General features: G+C 45.9%; 1 protein-coding gene and 1 pseudogene across 1 annotated transcript in view; both read left to right on the plus strand.

The window, feature by feature from the left end:
* The window catches only part of LOC137640140 (endoplasmic reticulum transmembrane helix translocase), a 141,701-nt gene that overhangs the window by 15,175 nt on the left and 106,395 nt on the right, over nucleotides 1–20,131 (plus strand). The window contains exon 3 of the mRNA XM_068372632.1: nucleotides 10,378–10,574. Coding sequence (XP_068228733.1) covers nucleotides 10,378–10,574 — 197 coding nt within the window. The remainder of the gene's footprint in view (nucleotides 1–10,377; nucleotides 10,575–20,131) is intronic.
* On the plus strand, nucleotides 3,656–3,774 carry LOC137640357 (5S ribosomal RNA; annotated as a pseudogene).

Below are 20,131 nucleotides of genomic sequence, written 5' to 3' on the forward strand. Positions count from 1 at the left end.
ACCGATCTAGTTCGTTTCTGTAATATGGCTACGGTGTGAGCTGTCTTGTGGAGGCCTGGGGATTCGGCTGTTGCTGCCTCCCCTTTGGATTTTCGTCAGGGGCGTGTCTCCTTCTACTGGAAGTACTCCCGTGACGATTGACAGCTCTCCAGTTCATTTTGGAACTCAGGAGGCTTGCCTCCTTGGGTGGTAACTTTCCTTCCGAGGGAAGTTTTTCCTGTCCAGGCTTGAGTTTTTCCCCTTTTGGGGGGTTCTTCTCTTGCCTTTTTTTCGTGCGACTATGCTCTTGGTGCTGAGCGGTCACACCTGCAGTTTCGCTCAAGGGGCTGGGCAACTGCAGGAGCCCCTCTTCGGAGGATTGCTCCTTTTAGGTCACTGGCTGACCAGTCTCTTCTACGAAGTGTTTCTCTTTCGTTCGCGAGAGAGTACACTCATAGACTCCTCTTCGGAGGATTCTTCTGCTGCTGTTGCTGTTGGCCTCCTTCGCCGTAAGGCTCACCGTCCGCCTCGTCGTAAGGGTCTCTCATCTCCCTATAAGGGTGCTAAGAGGCGCCTTTTTGAATCTACGTTTGCAGCCCACAACTCCTTCATCCGCCCTGATGCAGATGGACAGCAGTCTGACGGGCAACGGTCTTCCGACGGACATCAGTCTCCCGGCGGACAGGCAACGGTCTGCTCCTGCTCAGTGTTAGCGCACAGGCGCTCTCCTGCTCATCAGCGCTTCCTGATCACTAGCGCTCTCCTGTTCGCCAACGCTCTCCTGTTCGTCAGCGCTCTCCTGCTCGTCAGGACTCTCCTGCTCGTCGGCGCTCTCCTGATGTTCGCCCTCCTCGCCAGCGCTCTCCTGCTCATCAGCTCTCTTCTGAGTGTCAGCGCTCATTTGAGGATCATCGCCCTGCAGTCTCTGACCATCCTACAGTTCCTGCTGAGCTCCCTGCTCGCCATCAATCTTCTGACCCTGTGGCTACGCGACATCTTTCAGCGCGTGTGTCAAAAGCACATGTTCGCCAATACGCCTGCGATCTTCCTGCTCGTGAACGCGCCGCGCCACCTGTCCCTTCACAGGATCTCACGCGTCGACCTCCTGCTCGCCAGCGATCACCTACGCGCCAGCGATCACCTGCTCGCCAGCGCGCACAGGCGATTTTAGTATCGCCTATTCGCCAGCGTTCTCCCACGCGTCAACGATCGCCTACGCGCCAGTGTTCACCTGCTCTTCAGCGCGCTCAGGCGATTTTGGTATCGCTTATTCACCAGCGTTCTACGCGTCAGCGATCTCCGGACCGCCCGCGTATGTTACAGCCTGCGCGCCAACGTTCTCCAACGCTTCGTCGGCCGGAGGTTCTGAAGGGACATGGTTCGCCGGCTACTAGCTCGCCATCGCACGATCGCTCACCGGCGCATGCTGCTCGCTATCGCTCGCCAACGCGTCCTATGCCACAACGCGCCATCGCCTACCTGCGCGTCAGCGCTCACCAGCTCACCACCGATCTCCTGTTGATCCACATCGCCAGCGGTCTTCCTCACCCACGCGGCATCGCGTTTCCTCGCCATCGCGTTTCCTCGCCATCGCGCCAACGCTTACGTTCGCCGCTTCGGACACACGCTCATTCACCCTCGCGCCCACTCGTCTGCGCGACCGCTTGATCTTTCGCCTGCGCTCCCGCGCGACCATCGTTCGCGGCGAATTCCGCAGCCGGGGATAGCAGCAGGAACGCGTGTTCCTAGACAACGCTCGGGATCGCCTCCACCCAAACACAGGTTGGTAGTGCAGGACAAGGATACTACTGAGGAGAGGTCAGTACATCATTCTTCCCCACCTTCTTTTCAGGCAGGTACTGTGGTGTCCACTCCAAAGGATCGCCCAATCCCTTTCCCTTTAGCGAGGATTTCGTACTCTGTGTCCTTGGAGCAACAAACTTGGTTTGGTCCTCTGGCGCGGGCGTTAGTGAGGGTTGTGAAACCAGCACTCGCCGACCAGGGTAACAAACCAAAGGCTGTCTCTCCTACGCTGAAGAGAAAGAGAGGAGTGGACTTCGTGGTGACTTCCCCCTGGCGAAGTTGGTTCCCAAGAGGTCGGTCGCGAAGGCCCCTTCTCCTGCTCGAGGGCTTTCTCCTTCTCCTGTGGACGAGGCCTTTCCGTCCTCAGGTGAGTCCAGTGGGGGGGTAGTCTTCCCCTCGGCACCAAGGGGCGGAGACTTCGCTTCATGGAGGAGAATCATCTCGTGAGGAAGGGGCCCCTCGAATCTCTTTGTTGGGATCCTGTATCCCTCCCAGGAGGGAATCCAAGGACTCCAAGACCGTCCCGAAATCCTCCTCAAGGATTCGCCAGGAACCCACGACTACCCGGGGGAATGTCCACGTTTCACCCCAGGAAGAGATCCCTGGGGCAGGAGACTTAGCTGCCAGCCCGCAGGGAGGAGAACAGCAGGAATCCGAACATACCTTCTGGCAGGTCCTAAGCCTGATAAGGCAACTTAACGGGCTTATGGATCCAGTCATCGCCCCCCGTGAAGGCAAAGACACAATCTTGGATGAAGTGTTTGACGTTCGGAAGGCCCCGAAGTCCAGTGTGGCTCTGCCCTGGTCTCGGGGTCTGAAGAGTGCCAGAGCTAGGGCCATCCTTGAGAAGAGTTTGTTTGTGCCCAAGGACAGAGACTTAGACAGCGGCTGTGCGGAGGAAGTCGACTTCCGTTTTCACTCCTTCAAGGCGCTTTCTTCCAGACTCTGCAGGGCTCCAGCGCCTTTTTCTTTCAACCACGTCGGCCTGAGTTATCGGCTACGACAACTGAGACAAGGTGTCCAATTGCAGTTTCCTCCTGTCAGAAACAGATGGCACGGGAGTCTCCCCCGGGGGGGGGCGGGCATAGTCCTAAAGGGAGCGGCAGAGTTCACGAACTCTAGGATTGCAGGTTTCACGCTGGGAGGATGCTTAAGGTTACTCATCCGGATGACAGCTTCCCGATGCCCATTCCCGCACGATCTCTGTGATCAGCTAAGGATATCGCGCCTGCCGTCTCTGTCAGCGAATTCAGTGTCTCTGAACCTCTTTGCCATAGCGTTGGCAAGAGTTGCCCGTTTGGGCAGAATGATCCATACCTTAGGCGAAGGTCCTCCATAGGATCATCGACGGCTTCACCCCTGGCTTCTTCAGTCGATCCTTTCTTCTAAGGAAGTATCTGAAACGGGAGTTCCGTAGTCGACCTCTCAGCCCTGATCAAGTTTGTCGAACAAACTTCGGCCAGCGTAGAACAGCAGAATCGATCAGACTGGTAACGAGGCGACAGGACTCCTTAAACCCTGGATCGGAAGGATGGGTACTTTCAGTTTCCATTCCATCCATCTTCCACGGAGCTCGTGGAATTCAGCCTAGACTGCAGGTATTTCTGCTTATGATGCAGTGTGGTGATCCCGCCGTGGCATCGCAGGTTTTTTCCCCAGAGAACTCTCCCTGCTTTCCTCATGGCCGCTCAGGTGCAGGCTTCCGCCTCCTTCGCTTTTTGGAGGGCTGGTCAACTCCGGTAGGCTCGGGTTCGACCTCCTTCAGCGCCGGGACAAGCTTCCGGATGCTTACCATGAGTGTAGGTTCATGGTATTTTGCTAGGAGCCTTCTCTTCTTCTGCCTCAACATCTGGGTATCTGGCCATGATATTGAGTCAACGGCCTTACCACGTTGGAAACCCCGCTTCTCGTCTGTCCAGCGAGGTTAAGCAACGTCGGTTCTGGTCGGTACTTGGATGGGTGACCACCTGGGGACGCCAGATTCTGTTGCCACATCCTCCGAGCCTTCCCTTCAGTTGACTGTGGCAAGGCTGAGGAGAGTCGCAGTACCTGTTCTCATTCAAGCAGAGCTTTCAGCCCTACCTTGGAACGTTTCCTAGTTCTCCTTTCCTCATTGACCCGTCTATAGTCCGAACGGTCGCCTCAGGATAAGTTCCATGTGGGGCGGTCCAAGTTCCGGTGGTTTCACGCAACGATTAACCGGACTTCCTGGCCCCTATGGGACCAGCGGAACTATTAGACCTGCAATGGGTGTTGACTTATGGAACCTCTTGATGGGAGTGGATATTCTCGTCCTTTCCCCACATTCTTGATGCTGTTCTCGGACTCGTCAAAGAAGGGGGGGGGGGGGGCATGTTCCGATCCAGGCCTATGGTCAGGACCTGAAGGATACCTCTCAATCATTCAGGCAGGCTTAGGGGCTGTAGTCTGGCCCCTTTACAGATCCTACAGCTCCTGCCGAGTCGCTCCGTGCGCGTCGACTTCATGATTCTGGCGTGTTCTAACCAGCAGGGGACGCATTTTCACACCTTCACATCTTGCAGTAGAGATACCGAGATGATTGAGATACTCTCAATACCACCATCGGCTCTCTCATTCCAGGCAGAGGAATGTTCTCTCCAACTATCCGAGCAGAGCCTCGTAGAGAGAGTGTACCTGGGGGTCTTTGGCCTTGAGTAACCAGCAAGTCCTGGTCTGGGGGACCTGATCGCGACAGCTTGGAACCTCAAGCTTCCGCTGTTCTTCCCCCCAATCTCAGACCCCGAGACTCTGGCAAGATGCATTCCGGTGATGGTGGGACAACTTCGACGCCTGTGTCTTCCCTCCTTTTTGTTTGTGGAGAATGGGTCTCAACAAGACCAGGTTGTCTGTCAACCTTTCAATGGGAGAGCTCCACTGGGACTATGCGCAGAACGGTTTCTGGACCCTCTGCTTCCCCTGACGGAACTCCCGGGAGAGCTTCTCCCACGGCACAGACTACTCAAACAACCACACTGCAACATCTTTCACGAACCGGGGCGTCGCTTCGGCTTCATGCCTGGAGACACTACGCCTCCTCCTCAAGAAGAGACAACCCGCTACAGTCGCGGGACGGAGGTCGCGTCATCTGCGACAGTCATCCGCAGGGGTCTTCCAGGCAAAGGGAAGAGTCTTCGGTGGTTGGTGCCGTGGGAGATGTACCTCTTCCCTTGAGGCCTCTTCTCCAGCAATAACGGTCTTATTGCCTTGCGGCGGGAGGAAACTCCTTTCCGCTCTTGGCAATGAAGCCTGTCGCTCAGCATTCCCTGACCTTCAGGCTTAAAGGAATAACTTTTTCCTGCCCGCTGGATCTTTCCTCGCTCATGCGAAGCTACGATCGTCCCTGCCCTAGTCGGAGGGAGACCTCCAACTTGGAGCATGGCTCGGACTTTTTAGTCCCTTAAGAGATCTTCTCAAGACCCTTTACGACAGGCCTCGGATTGTATTCCGTCTTGGGTCTCCTGCTCACTCTGGCCGCGGCCAGTGTGTAAGCAATCTTCTTGGTCTCGTACGACTCCGCCCTTTCTAAGGAAGAGGGGAGGGCAACATTCAGGTTCGCTCCTGAGTTGTTGGCTAGACTCAGAATCTTGGGGTCCCGGCCCTTCGGTCCAAATCCTTCAAGATTTCGAGCCTCCATTTTGTATCTGATGTCCCAAGACCTTCTCTTTCTTGCCAGTAAAGGAATCGAGAGGTTAGCTTTGGGAACAGCTGCAGTTTGTCCTCAGTTGCAGCTGATTTGGGAGCACAAGGAGGACACGGGGGAGAGTCACCAGTATACCTCTTCAGCTCGGACTCAAGGACATTCATCTCGACATGTCTCCAGACCCTCCCCCGTCACGTCGCCCTACAGCACGATGTTGGATACATCGCAACGTCCCTCGCCTTCGAGTAATACTACTCTGTGACGCAGGTGCTACAAGCTGGAGTCTGGAAGCGTCTAATGACCTTCGCAGCCCGCTTCCTGCAGGGCGTGACCCACAGGAGTTTCGATACGTTTTCTATCGCTCTGTGGTGGCTACACAACAGCTGGTCTAACCTCAGGCTCCTTTTTGGACAGGTAGCAGAAGGTTGAGGGCATTGTTATCGGGTTTTAGTCTGCATGAACGAAAGAAGTATGTCTGGCCCTTATTTCTTTCTTCATCATCCCCTCTACGGGGAAGCAGCATCCTGGTCTTTGCATAGCGGACCTCGAACCTCTGCAGGTAAACCATGCTTCCTTGTGTTCCGAGTATTGAGTCAATACTGTTGCGTCCCCCATACCCTGACGAGGTGGTATTGGGAACGTCCTAACCCAGAGTTCCTTCTGGAACTCCAGGTCAACTGCCTAGGACGGGTCACACTTCTTCCTTCACACACAAGCTTATGTAGGCCACACGGTTCCTTGCGGAGCAAGGAACTTGTGAGGTGCAGGGACTCCTTTTCTCGAGTGCGACTCACTCGGATTCTGAGTCCCCGGGTAAAGCCAAAGCCAGTATGGCTGGGGACTTTCCACCCTACCTAAGGGGTAAGTCACCCAATGTAAATAGTGTGGTTTGTATTCCGGTTACGGAACAAATGACAAATTCGAAGATAATTTGTATTTTTCCTAACCATACAAACCTTAGCTATTTACACATATTTGCCCGCCAGCCCTGTCCCCCAAGACAAGTCCTACCTCTAAGTGAAAGTGAGCATTCACCTGTGTGTGAGGGGGGGAGGGGTAGCTAGCTACCACTCCCCTACCCCCCCGCTAACTAGCGCGGGGGTAATACACCCTCATTAAAGTCTAATGGCTCGCCATTTCAGCTGCGCTAAAAGGTAAACCCAATGTAAATAGCTAAGGTTTGTATGGTTAGGAAAAATACAAATTATCTTCGAATTTGTCATATTTGTTTTGTAAAACTTCTCTCTTTTCAGGTTTACTTATTGTGCTTGTGATGGAGAATTCATTTGTAGGCATGCAGGGCTGCCCTGATAAATCTGGATGCAATTGTGACAGGTTTATGAGTCGGCAAGGTGTGAAACCCTATTCTTTTTGCCTTTGTACAGGGGCTGTAACTGTTTACAGTCATCCCCTATGACTAGTGCAGGTCATGGCTACTTTTTCAGTGGTACAGCAGGAGGAAGAAGAAGAAGGCTAAGAGGGATTCTCTTGGTGTTTCCTCAAAATAAAGAAGTCTTTGGGCTTTCGATTTTTGCCCTACATTGGTTGAACTGCTATGCCTTCTTCGGATTCCTGTAGAGCAGTCCTCTGGAGGAAAACTGAAGAAGAAAGGTACAGTAATTCCGATCTGCCTCCGGGGCAAGCTTCAGGTGAAGCAGTTTTATCATCATCCCCCAAAGAAGGTGATATTCCCCACCTTTCTGGTGGAAGTGAGCCTGTTGCTGTAGTAGCTGACAATGACGATTTCAGGGACCTGGACCGAAGGGCCTTGTAGACCACCTTAGGTATCGATGGGGTTCCTTCTGCAGAGTTGTTGAAGGTCTTAGCCAATGCTAGCACCCCTAGGACTTTTGCTACAGTCCCTTCTTCATCTACTGCACCACCTGCAGAGGGAGCACTGGATGTGGCATCCATTGACCAGTATCTGCTTGCTGAAAGAGACCTTCTTCGATCCTCCCCTTCTGCGGTGTCTTTGCCATCAGCGGAGAAATTCTTGACAATGACCTTTGGCTAAGAGAAGAAATGACCTTGCCATCCTTCTCGTCCTACCCTGTACCTTTGATCTGGTCTTCTACTGCTGAGCCTTTAGATGCTTCCTGACCTCCAAAGAAGAAGACTGTCTGTACTAAGTCTTACCAGACATCTTCTAACCACCCTCACCTTCTTCCCTGTGTAGATCTTGGGTTAGAGCTCATGATGTCTGAGGAATCGGCCCAACCTTGGGTTTTCGTACAAAACTCTGTGATGCAGGTACTCCAGGCAGGTATCTGGAAACAAAAGACCAATTTTACTGCCTAGACACCTTTTTGATAGGACCTGTAGTGGCTGCACAGCAAGTGGTATAGCTGCCTCGGCTCCTCACACAGGACCATTAGCTTCAGATTGAGGATGGAGGTTACATGTTATACTGGGATGAAAGTAAAGATTGACTGCTCCTTTCATTTTTCATCTTCCCCTCTCTTGGGGCAACAGAAACCCTGATCAGAAGTGAAGAGTTGCTGGAGTTGTTATATGCAGATGAATTGGTGATTACCACTGAAAATGAGTAAGACTTGCACAGAGAAGGGTTGTAGATTGGCAAGAGACTTTGGAGATGGATGGCTTGAGAGTAAATGAGGATAAGACTGGAGCTATGGTGAGCAGTAAGGAAGGTAGGGACAGGATAGCCCCACATGAAAGTAGAGGCTCGGTTATAAAACAGGTGAAACAATTTGGGATCTATAATAAGCCAGGAGGAAGGATATGAGACTGAAGTTGAGAATAATATAAAAGCAGCCTGGGATAAGTGGAGGAAGGTAGTAGGAGTGGTAGGTGATAAGAAAATGCCTGTAAAACTAAAAGTAAAGATCTATAACACAGTAATAAGAACAGTGTTAATGTATTGATCAGAAACATGGGATCTAAGACGAAAAGAGGAAGCAAAGCTTGAGAGAACAGAGATGAGAATGCTGAGGTGAATTATGGGAATACCACTGCTTGAGAGATTGAAAAATGAAGAAATAAGAAGAATGGCAGGTGTAGTAAAGCTTACAGAGGTGATAAGAGTGTCACGACTGAGATGGTGTGGGCATGCGTTGACGATGGATGGTGGGGAGGAAGTAAGGAGAGCTTGAGAGCCAAATGTTTGGGGGGAAGATCAAGAGGAAGGTATAGAATTAGATGGTGAGATATGTTGAAGGTTGATATGGAGAGGAGGTATGGTGGAAGAGGATGCCTTTGATAGAGGGCATTGGAAAGGGCGCATCAGTGAACCAACCCCTTAATGTAGGAATAATGGTGGGAAAGAAGAAAAAGAAATTAATTATGTCTTATATACACGTTCAGGTTCAGCAGGCTCTTATGGACTTTGGGTTTTTTATCAACTTGGAAAGTTTATACGAATTCCAGAAGAATATTCAGTGGGGGTTAAGTCGCCATGGTTTATGGTGAAATCTACACTAGCCTTATAAAGCATCTCTGTGAAGAAGTCTAACAAGGTCAAAGCCTTGGTTTCGAGCCACTTTTCTGCCAGGAGGTAACTGGAGATGTGGACTCCTTTTCAGTTTGCCTTAATAGTTGATACAAAGTTAAAAAACAGAAGGACTGTGTTGAAAAGTTTTGAGACAGTCAGGCTCAGTCACCCAGTCTATGCAATAGAATTCTCAGGTTATGGCCGATAGCAATTGCTTGGCCTGGTCAGTCCCATTGGTCCCTCCCCCTGTTACCATGATTATTCATACAGACACATCCAGGTCAGGTTAGGGTGGTCATTTAAAGGAGACGTTTGTGCTCAGGAATGGTCCCCTCAGTTTGCAATTTTTCACATAAAAGTGTTGGAACTGATAGTGGTTCTCCTGACGTAACATGTTTAGCATAAGTCTCGAAGAGAGATAGAGGCTCTTCTACCTATTTCTTGTTTCCCTCTCAAGGGGATGCAGTAGCTGCTGCCATTACACGTGTTATGCGATGAAGTACCTTTCTTGCAGACTACATCTGCCAAGAACAACTCCCCCATCCTCCTTAAGAAGGGGCGGTGTCTTACCAAATATTTCTCTTGATGTGCATGGTTTGACACTGACAATGTTAACTCCCTGATAGGGAGATAGTTTTTCCCTTTGCTTGTACAGTACTGGCTTCCTTTCAATCCACTATTGGCCCATGGCCTAATGGTATTTACGTCCCTAAGATTAGCCGTTAGGGAGATTAACAGTACTAAATTCCTTTTAAGAGAGTATTAGCCAAGGGCCTAACAATATTAACATCCCTAAGATTAGGTGTTAGGGGTTGTTGGAATTACTTTTCTTATTCTCATATGTGACCCAGATTGATGACTTATCCAGGAAAGAAGGAGCCTTCCAGTTGGTTTCTTGGGGGACTTCCTCCCACCAATGATTTATTTTCCCTCTTTTAAAGGACCAAAGGTTTCCATACATATAACAACAAATTAACCTTAAACATAGTTTACATTGTTTCAACCTATACACAACTGAATCCAGTGATTTAAATTTCCCACCTTGACCACCCCTCTCAGTCCTAGGGTTAAGGACAAAATTGGCTGTTCTGTGACGGGTGGGTAAGTTGGGGTTCTCCCTTGCACCACCTGTTAATAACCAACTACTGTACCTTGTTAATGATTCAATGGATCCAGCAATGCTGAAAACATTTCTCTGCCTTTAAAGACTCGGATTATTATAATGTAGCTAGGAAAATACAAATTACTTTTAAAATTTGTCATACTGTATTTCATCGCTTATTCATTGCTCATTTTTTTTAAAGATTTTGTGTTTTTATGAACAGTGTTAGCCATAGTAGAGGTATAGAATGTACTTTTAAATTATCTTTTGTAGCTTAGAAATTAGTCATGTGTTCATAAATATTAGGTCATCATATAGTGGAAATCTCTTCTTAGAAAAAAATGGCGGATTCAACTTTGCTTTCTGCTTTTTCTTTTACAGACTAGTAAAGAAGATGAAGCAGAAAGTATATGGTTCACTTTCCAAAAAACAAAGTACATGTGGGATGGCGAAGAAAGAAAACGATTTAAAGGGCTACATTTTCCAATTGATCTCCAGCTACGTACATATGCAGAATGGCGTGGCTATCAGGAAGATTCAGATTTAGCAGGAGCGGAGAGGATATACGGGAAAAATGAGTAAGTCTAAGTCTCTCTCTCTCTCTCTCTCTCTCTCATTTGTATATTCCTACTATTTCATTTACAATGAAGCACTTTTTATGGTGAAGAGCTCAAAACTGGGATGACTTCAGAGTCAAGCTCATATCTTGCAAGAGTAACTTTGTTGATGGCCTTCTCAAGTGTGGACAAACCTTGTCTCTTGAAACAAATACAGGAAATCATAAAATTCCGTTTGTTCCGACACTGAATACATACCCTACTACAGTGAGCCCTCGCTACTTCGCGGTTCGACCATCGCGGATTCACCACTTCGTGGATTTTTTTCATAACGCATGCATACAGTATACACATATCGCGGATTTTCCGGAAATTTCGAAAATACCCCGCGATATATGAAGACCCCAAATACGTATTTCGTTAATTCCATTAATACTGTAATTAGTAATATCTGCTCTTACTGATGGTTCATTGCATTACATATGACATATAATTCAGTGCAGAAAGAAATAAAACACGGAAAAGAGAAAGTGATCATACGATAATTCAGTATACTGTACAGTACGTAGTAAAATTAAATCGAACATGAAACGCAAATCAGATGCAGTCATACCTTATTTGAATGGTGTAAGGCTGCTGATGGCTACTACTACAAATGTAATGGATGTGCATCTTTTCCATGAATCTTTTGTATGTATACGTACGTAGTACTGCATCCAATAATATTCTTTGTTGCAAAAATCACATCTCGAATAAGCATACATATCCTACAACAAAACAAGCGTAAAATAGCGTACGTAAAGCTGTATACGTAGTACCTTGTATTTGAATTGGTAACTACTACGTAGCATGTAAGACGGATTGTGATTGGTTCAAGTGCTGATAGATGATAGGTAGTAGGTTGGCCTATAGGTAGTAGGATGGCCAGGGCACCAGCCGCCCGTTGAGATACTACCACTAGAGAGGTATTGGATCCTTTGACTGGCCAGACAGTATTGCATTGGACCCCTCTCTCTAGTCACGGCTTATTTTTTCTTTGCCTACACTTACACGGAATAGTCTGGCCTATTCTTTACATATTCTCGTCTTTCCTCATACATCTGACAACAATGAGATACTTAACACTTCTTCACCAAGGGGTTAATTTACTGCACTGCAATTTGTTTAGTGTACTTTCCTCTTGGTAAGGGTAGAAGAGACTCTTTAGCTATGGTAAGCAGCTCTTCTAGGAGAAGGACACTCCAAAATTAAACCATTGTCCTCTAGTCTTGGGTAGTGCCATAGCCTCTGTACCATGGTCTTCCACTGTCTTGGGTTAAGTTCTCTTGCTTGAGGGTACACTCGGGCACACTATTCTATCTTTTTTTTTTTTTTTCTTCCTCTTGTTTTTTTGAAATGGTGTGTTGGGCAGGCTTAATAGAAGGGCCATGGATGCCTGGTGGTTTATCAAGAGGTTGTCTTTTCCTTTTTCTGATTTTTTCTTCTCAAAACCATCCTTACTGTCCTCCCTTCAGTTGAAGTGGCTATCCTGGAGGGTATTTAGCCTTGCATGGTGTATCGGCTCCTCCATGTTGACCAGTTTTTCCGACTTTTTACTATAGTCTATGGATATCATCAATCACTTTTATTATTATTCTGTACATATTGTTTTTGTTTTAATTCTTGTTAATCTAGTTTTTAAGTATGATGTGTCTTTTTTATTTCTATTAATTCTTATGCTGTCTGGAGACATTGAGCAAAATCCGGGACCAGTACGTCCTAGATTTCGTCAATGTCGTCTTCTGTATTGCAATATTCGTGGTCTTCATGCAAATATCCGAGACCTTACAGTTGCGTCCAGACAGTATGATATTCTTTTGTGCTCAGAAACTTTGGTTTCTAATATGAGGCACTCATCTGAGCTCCTTATAACTGGTTTTAAGAAGCCAATAATGCTGAAACGTGATTCCATTCCTAGGGGCCAGGGGAATGGCGGTGTATATTAGGACCGAGTACCCTGCTTCTCATAAGTCCTGCTATCAATGTGGATGTCATGAGATTCAGGTAATAAAAAGTTTGTGGCAGGCATAACAACTTTTATTTGTGTTCAATCTACCGGAATCCAGACATGGATGATTCTATCTTTGATTGTCTTCTTACCATTATGGCTAAGATACAAGAAGATGATAGAAAGGCTTCGTTTGTCTTTGTTGGTGATTTTAATGCTCACCATAGGGAGTGGTTGAGTTCTATCTCTCCTACCGATCGCCATGGCTTAAGAGCTTTAGACTTTGCCTCAGAATCAGGCTGTGAGCAAATCATAAATGAAGCTACTCACAGGTCTGGTAATTGCTTGGACCTCGTATACACTGACTCCCCTGGCGTTATAACTAGTAAGGTTGGTTCTCCAGTCGGGACTTCTGATCATGCCTTGATTTCATTATTAGTGAAGACTGAGCAGCCTGTCCCTGATATATCATATTCTTGTAAAATTTATATGAAATCCCAAGCAGACTGGAATGGGATTTTGCATGATCTTTTGTGCTTGAATTGGTCACAATTATATAATAGTGTAGATCCTGTTGTCCCTTTGAATGAGAATCTAGTCAACATAATTGATAGGCGTATCCCTTCTCGTGTGCTAAGGTACCGAATGAAGGACAAACCGTGGTTTCAATGATGATTGTAGACGTGCTTATTTGGAGAAGCAGGAGGCCTATCACCTTTGGAAGGGTAACAGATCAGATTTGACCTGGAACAACTATACTCAGCTTCGAGCTTTTGCTCAGAGAGTTTATGCCTCAACTGAAAAGGAGTACAATTTAATCATAAAAGAAACCCTCTCTGGTACAACTCAGGAACATAAATGGTGGTCTACCCTTAAATCTGCACTCTTTGGTGTAGATGCAACAGTTCCTCCTTTACTTAAACCAGATGGCTCAGTCACTCACTGTCCAAAGGAAAAGGCAACCCTTTTGGCTGATGTTTTTGACAGTAAACAGAGTAATGAAAAACTTGAACTTCCTCATTCCTGTTTTCTGAGGCTAAACTAACTAGTTTAGCTTTTCGATCTCGTGAGATTAAAGCTCTGTTGTTGGACCTTGATGCTTATGGAGGTGTAGACCCTAATGGTATTTTTCCTTTGTTTTTTATAAAGACAGCAGATTTCTTAGCTCCAAAGTTATCTGTTATTTTACGCAAGTTAGCAAGAAGAGGAGCTTTTAGCACTTGTTGGAGAATTGGTAATGTTACTCCTCTATGTAAATGTGTTTGTGGTAGCTCAAGTCCCACTGATTACCGCCCAATTTCCATAACTCCCATATTATCTAAAGTTTTTGAACGTCTTCTGGCAAAACGTCTTAATAGGTTTGCTGAAGGTAATCATCTATTCCCTATTTTGCAATTTGGTTTTCGGAAAGGCCTTGGAGCATGTGATGCCCTTCTTACAATCTCCAATGCAGTACAGAAATCTCTTGATTGTGGTCGGGAAGTTCGTATGATTGGCCTTGATTTTAGTGCTGCCTTTGACTGTGTTAATCATGAGGCCCTTGTTTTCAAACTGAAACAGTTGGGAGTGGGTGGGTCGTTTCTTAGCATTATTATTGATTTTTTAAGTAGTAGATCTCAAAGAGTTGTTGTTGATGGGCACCATAGTGAGTACAGGAATGTGATATCCGGTGTTCCACAGGGTAGTGTTCTTGGCCCATTACTTTTCATACTATATACACATGACATGTGGTTTGGCCTAGAAAATAAGCTTGTTGCATATGCAGATGATGCTACTCTCTTTGCATCAATTCCATCCCCTGAATGTAGATCTGGGGTTGGTGAATCCCTTAATAGAGATTTAGCTAAAATTAGTGCATGGTGCAAATTATGGGGTATGAAGTTGAATCCTAACAAAACTCAAAGTATGATTGTAAGTAGGTCAAGGACGGTGGCTCCTCAACATCCGGATCTCAGTATTGATAATGTTTCTTTAAATTTGTATGACTCTTTCAAAATTTTAGGCGTGATTCTTGACAGCAAATTTACTTTTGAGAAACATATAAGGGCTGTGTCTTCTTCAATTGCACAAAAAATTGGCTTATTGAGAAAGTCTTTTAAGATATTCGGTGATCAATCTATTCTGAAGAAGTGTTTTAATTCTTTTATTCTACCTTGTTTTGAGTATTGTTCTCCGGTCTGGTCTTCAGCTGCTGATTCTCATCTTAACTTGTTGGACAGAAACTTACGGTCTATTAAATTTCTTATTCCTGATCTAGATATTAATCTCTGGCACCGTCGATCAATTAGTTCATTATGCATGTTGCATAAGATTTTTCATAACTCTGACCATCCTTTACATTCAGATCTCCCTGGACAATTCTATCCTGTTCGTAATACTAGGCAGGCAGTTAATTCTAATAGCCAGGCCTTCTCCATCATAAGACTCAATACTACGCAGTACTCTAGAAGTTTTATTCCAGCTGTTACCAAGTTGTGGAATGATCTTCCTAATCGGGTTGTTGAATCAGTAGAACTTCAAAAGTTCAAAGTTGGAGCAAATGCTTTTTTGTTGACCAGACGGACATGAGTCTTTTTATAGTTTATATATGACATTTTTGTTGTTGACGTTGTTAATAGTTTATATATGATATATCTCTTTTGACATTACTTTTTTTAGAATGATTTATTGTTAATTTGTTTTCTTCAGTTATTTATTTCCTTATTTCCTTTCCTCACTGGGCTATTTTTCCCTATTGGAGCCCTTGGGCTTATAGCATCTTGCTTTTCCAATTAGGGTTGTAGCTTGTGATAGTAATAATAATAATAATAATAATAACCCAGTTTTGAAATCTAGCCTGTGATTGGTGCTTTGACCGCTTCTCCAACCTCCAGCATCTTTTCGCGGCCACTTCGTTCGCCGCTCTCCTCGCCGGTAGATGCTGCTACGTTATTGTGAACCTTAATCTGTGCTGTGCGTGACTGTTTTAAGTTGAATTTTTTCTCGATATGTTAAAAGAAGGCAGAAGTTACGCGGCTGCAGCCCGCCATTTTGGAGTGAACGAATCCACCGTTCGCTACATCAAGAAGGACGAGGCGAACATTAGAAAGACGGCTACCATCACCTTTAGCAGATCAGCGAAGCGAGTCGTTACCACGCGTAATAAAAACGATAGTACGCATGGAAGGTGCTTTAGCAGTCTGGATTGCCGACTGCCGGAAGAAGAACATAGCCTTGGATACGAACACCATCCGAACCAAGGCTTTGGGCTTATATGAGAATTTTGCGGCAAAGGAACCTCAAGACGACGATGGCAACCATGCTGAAGAAGAAGATGATGTAGATGAACCTCAACCAGGGACATCCACTGTTTCCCAGCCTCAGAAACAACGTTTTTCCGCCAGCAAAGGATGGTTCGCGAAGTTTCAGAAACGCTTCGGCCTGAAAAGCGTTTCCCTGCATGGCGAGGCTGCTTCCGCTTTGGGCTTATATGAGAATTTTGCGGCAAAGGAACCTCAAGACGACGATGGCAACCATGCTGAAGAAGAAGATGATGTAGATGAACCTCAACCAGGGACATCCACTGTTTCCCAGCCTCAGAAACAACGTTTTTCTGCCAGCAAAGGATGGTTCGCGAAGTTTCAGAAACGCTTCGGCCTGAAAAGCGTTTCCCTGCATGGCGAGGCTGCTTCCGCTGACACTGCCGCTGCTGAAACTTACGCGAACGAGACGTTCAAGAACATTATCGCTGAAGGTGGATACAAGCCGAAACAAGTGTTTAATATAGATGAGACCGGCTTGTTTTGGAAGAGAATGCCGTCGCGAACTTTCCTATTCAAAGAAGCCAAAGCCTCTGGCTTTAAAGCTTTCAAAGATCGTGTTACCCTCGTAATGTGTGGCAATGCTGCTGGATTTTTGCTAAAGCCGAGGCTCATTTACAAGTTGAAAAATCCTCGCGCTTTGAAAAATAAAAATAAGAATCTCCTTCCCGTGTACTGGATGCATAATCAAAAAGCATGGATTACGAAGATGCTGACCTCCAACTGGTTCCACCAGTGTTTTATCCCGCAAGTCAGCAAATATCTTGTAGAGAAGGGCTTGCCATTTAAGATCCTTCTCCTTATGGATAACGCTGGTGGACACGCAACTGATCTGTCGCATGAGGGCATTCAGGTTGAGTTCCTGCCACCCAACACCACGTCATTAATTCAGCCGATGGACCAGGGGGTTATCAGGGCATTCAAGGCCCCCCCCCCCCTCTCTCTCTCTCTCTCTCTCTCTCTCCTCTCTCTCTCTCTCTCTCTCTCTCTCTCTCTCTTTTTTTTTTTTAAATTGTTTTCCTGCTTTGCTATGTATGTACTGTATGATTTATATAGATACGGTAAATAATATTTGTAATAACATATTTTCTAAAAGCTTTTACTGTAATATCATTATTTATCACTTTCATCATGCGCGTTAAATGCCTTCGTTTGTTTATTACAATAGAAGATGGAGCGTACTTTAAAAACATTTCATTTAGAAATCCTAAGAAAAATTAAGTAAAACATTGGTAATAACAAAATCAACCTACTGTATAATCAATATAATCGATGCAAAAACTAAGCTTTACACGTATAAATGCGTTTGTTTCTTCATTATGATCAGAGATAAACGTAATCAAAACATTGGTTGCCATTTTTTATCGTGCTTTTTGGCGTGTTTAGGAAACGCATGATATAAAATCGCCTTTAATATTTGTGCCTGTTTTAGTTTAGGGTACTGTAGTACATGCATTAAGTGTTCTGTACATTAAAGGGTAGTTTGTTAACAGTACTACGTACAAGGGAAGGTTTTAAAAGTCTGAATATACATGTTAAATAAGTAGGTAAATATGGTGTCACTACTTCGCGGATTTTCACCTATCGCGGTCGGGTCTGGAACCTATCTACCGCGATAAACGAGGGTTCACTGTATATATAGGGATTATACTTTTGGGGAAGCTGGAAGGTAGCCATAAGACTTTTAGCGAGGTTTAAATTACCATACTGCTAGTTAGGGGGCGATAGGCTGGCTAGCCGCCAGCCCGCTCACACACACACCTCTTTTGTTTCCTTTTGGCTCGTAGAGGGTGGACATTTCTCCTCCCAACTGTTTTACTGGCCTTTGACTTTTCTTGTTTGTTCCGTAACTAAAGTACAAACCAATGTTATTTATAGGGGTATTACTTTCGGCTAGGCTGAAAGAGGAGCCATTAGAATTTTAAAAAGGGTTAACCACCCAAACTCATACACCTGTGTTTGTTACTCACTTTGCTTTTGGCTCGGGTGGAGAATGGTTGTTACTGTTCTTCCCCTAGTCAAATTTTTGATAGCCATTAATCTGCTGACATGCCCAGGAACTAAGGGCCTCTCTTGCGGGGCATTTAAGCCCTCAACGGACACCGATCTTTACTGTTTGTGTCCCGCCTGTAGGGGCAATGGTATGATACGGATTATACTTGTGTTGAATGCCGGGAGTGGTTTGCCTCCCAGTGGAAAGGTTTGGGGCGACAGCGGAAGAAGAAGGCTAAAAGGGATTCTTCTCCTTTGAGGTCTTCCTCGAAACAGAAGAAACCCAAAGCTGCTTCTTCCGTCCCCTGGCTCTCTTCCGAAGCTACTGTTCGGCCGATTTCCTCTGGGGAACCGTCAAACAGTAGCGTAGGACACTTAACTCCTGGACAACCTCGGTTCTTAAGAGACAAGGCTGCTTTCCCTAGCAAAGCCTCTCTCCTCGGGTGAGTCTGTAATACTTTCTGATATTTTACAGGTGTGGCCATCCCTAGGATTGTCTGTCCCCTCTTCAAAGGAGGTTTTGTTGCAACTCCTTCAGCGAGGTGCAGAATGGCAACGTTCTTCCGCCTAGGAGGGTGATCCGTTTGCTCTTTTCAGTGTTGATCTTCTTGACCCTGAGGAGTCCTCTGCTACCCCCCGCCTGTCGACTATGGCCCTGCCTCATCCTCCGCTCTTGCCACCGTTGCCGAAGACTGCGTGCTGATCATCCTTTGGGGGTGGAGCAAAGTCCAAGGCAAGTGTTTCCTGTGGGTGATCACCTCTCTCGTCCGCGAGAGGGACCACCCATAGAGGACACCTCTTTGGGAGACTGTCAGAGACCAGCTTGCTGATCAGCAAGCTCGCCCTCGTGGTCAACAATTTCTCAGAGTTTGTAGCCCTGGTCGCCTCAGACGTTCTCCTTTGGCAAAGTGACGGCTGTTTGGCTCATCACCATCTGCTGCTGAACGGTCCTCTTCAGAGGATCTTCCGTCTTGGAGCGACCGTCGGTCTGACGATTCTCGCCAACCTCGCTGCTGGCCACCTGGTTCCCAACTCGGCGTTTGACAGTTCAACACTCCTCGCGCCAGCTGGTTCTAGTTATCCGATGCCTTATCTGTCGCCCACTCATCAACAAGCAGCTTATCGTCGTTCGTCAGTGGTTCACCGTTCAAGAACATCTCACATCTCCACAGAGGTTCTCCTCCTCATCGTTCATCCTCTCCTCGCTCTCCTCGCAAACTCAGAATATCGAGTTTGCTGGAGAGAACAGAGACAGCCAGGAACGTTCCTTAACGATCTTCCTGTTCAGGGTCCCTGTACATATGATCAACATACAAGCCCCCTCTCCACTCAAGTTAGGAACAAGGGCACGAGGCAATGGCTGCCCATAACTCAGCATTTAGACTTGTAAACTACTAAACCCTCCCTTGCTAGCTCACAAGGATGATGAGGCTACACAGTAAACTAGAAACTATGGGGCTTGAACTCCCATCTTTCAGATTACGAGAAGGAGATTTCCAAATTTCCAATAGGCTACCACAAGCCATACTAATTCTCTAGATTAGTCATAAACATTTGCACTGATGTTGTGGCATGGGATAGATCATTTATTGAATTTTTCAAGATTGGCATCATGACAGATGACCTGTTTTCACACTAAAATATTTTCTTTTATTCAGGTTTGCATATTTTTGCTGCTCATAACCATAAATACTAGTATTTCATGATCATTGCATTCTAAACTATTCAGAAAGTATAGATCACTGTTAATGGAAGCAAAGAATAATTGACTATTTTTTAAACTTTTGAATATAGTACAGATATTTTTTTTGTGGCTTGAGAGTTTACTCAATTACATGACCAGTAATATTGTTTCCATACAAAAGAAACCTACCTTTGATTTGGCCTTCAATGTTAGAAAGAAGAAAAAGTCACATTTTGATTTCAGTGTCTAGTTATAACAAGTCTGAGTTAAGTAAGACTAAATGTTTCCTCGCATATATTATAATTTTAAAATTGAGGAAAGCCTTTCCTCATTTGGCAAGTAGAGATGTTTAAAATTTATAAAAAGTCCTTACAGTTTTAGGATCTACCTTTTTTCTTCAGCAGATAAGCAGCTCTTCTAGGAGAAGGACACTCCAAAATCAAACCATTGTTCTCTAGTCTTGGGCAGTGCCATAAGCTCTGTACCATGGTCTTCCACTGTCTTGGGTTAGAGTTCTCGTGCTTGAGGGTACACTCGGGCACACTTCTATCTAGTTTCCCTTCCTCTTGTTTTGTTAGTTTTTTTTTTTTATAGTTTTTATAGGAAATATTTTTTT

The sequence above is a fragment of the Palaemon carinicauda genome, chromosome 4 (genome assembly GCF_036898095.1).
Source record: "Palaemon carinicauda isolate YSFRI2023 chromosome 4, ASM3689809v2, whole genome shotgun sequence".
Lineage (NCBI taxonomy): Eukaryota > Metazoa > Arthropoda > Malacostraca > Decapoda > Palaemonidae > Palaemon > Palaemon carinicauda.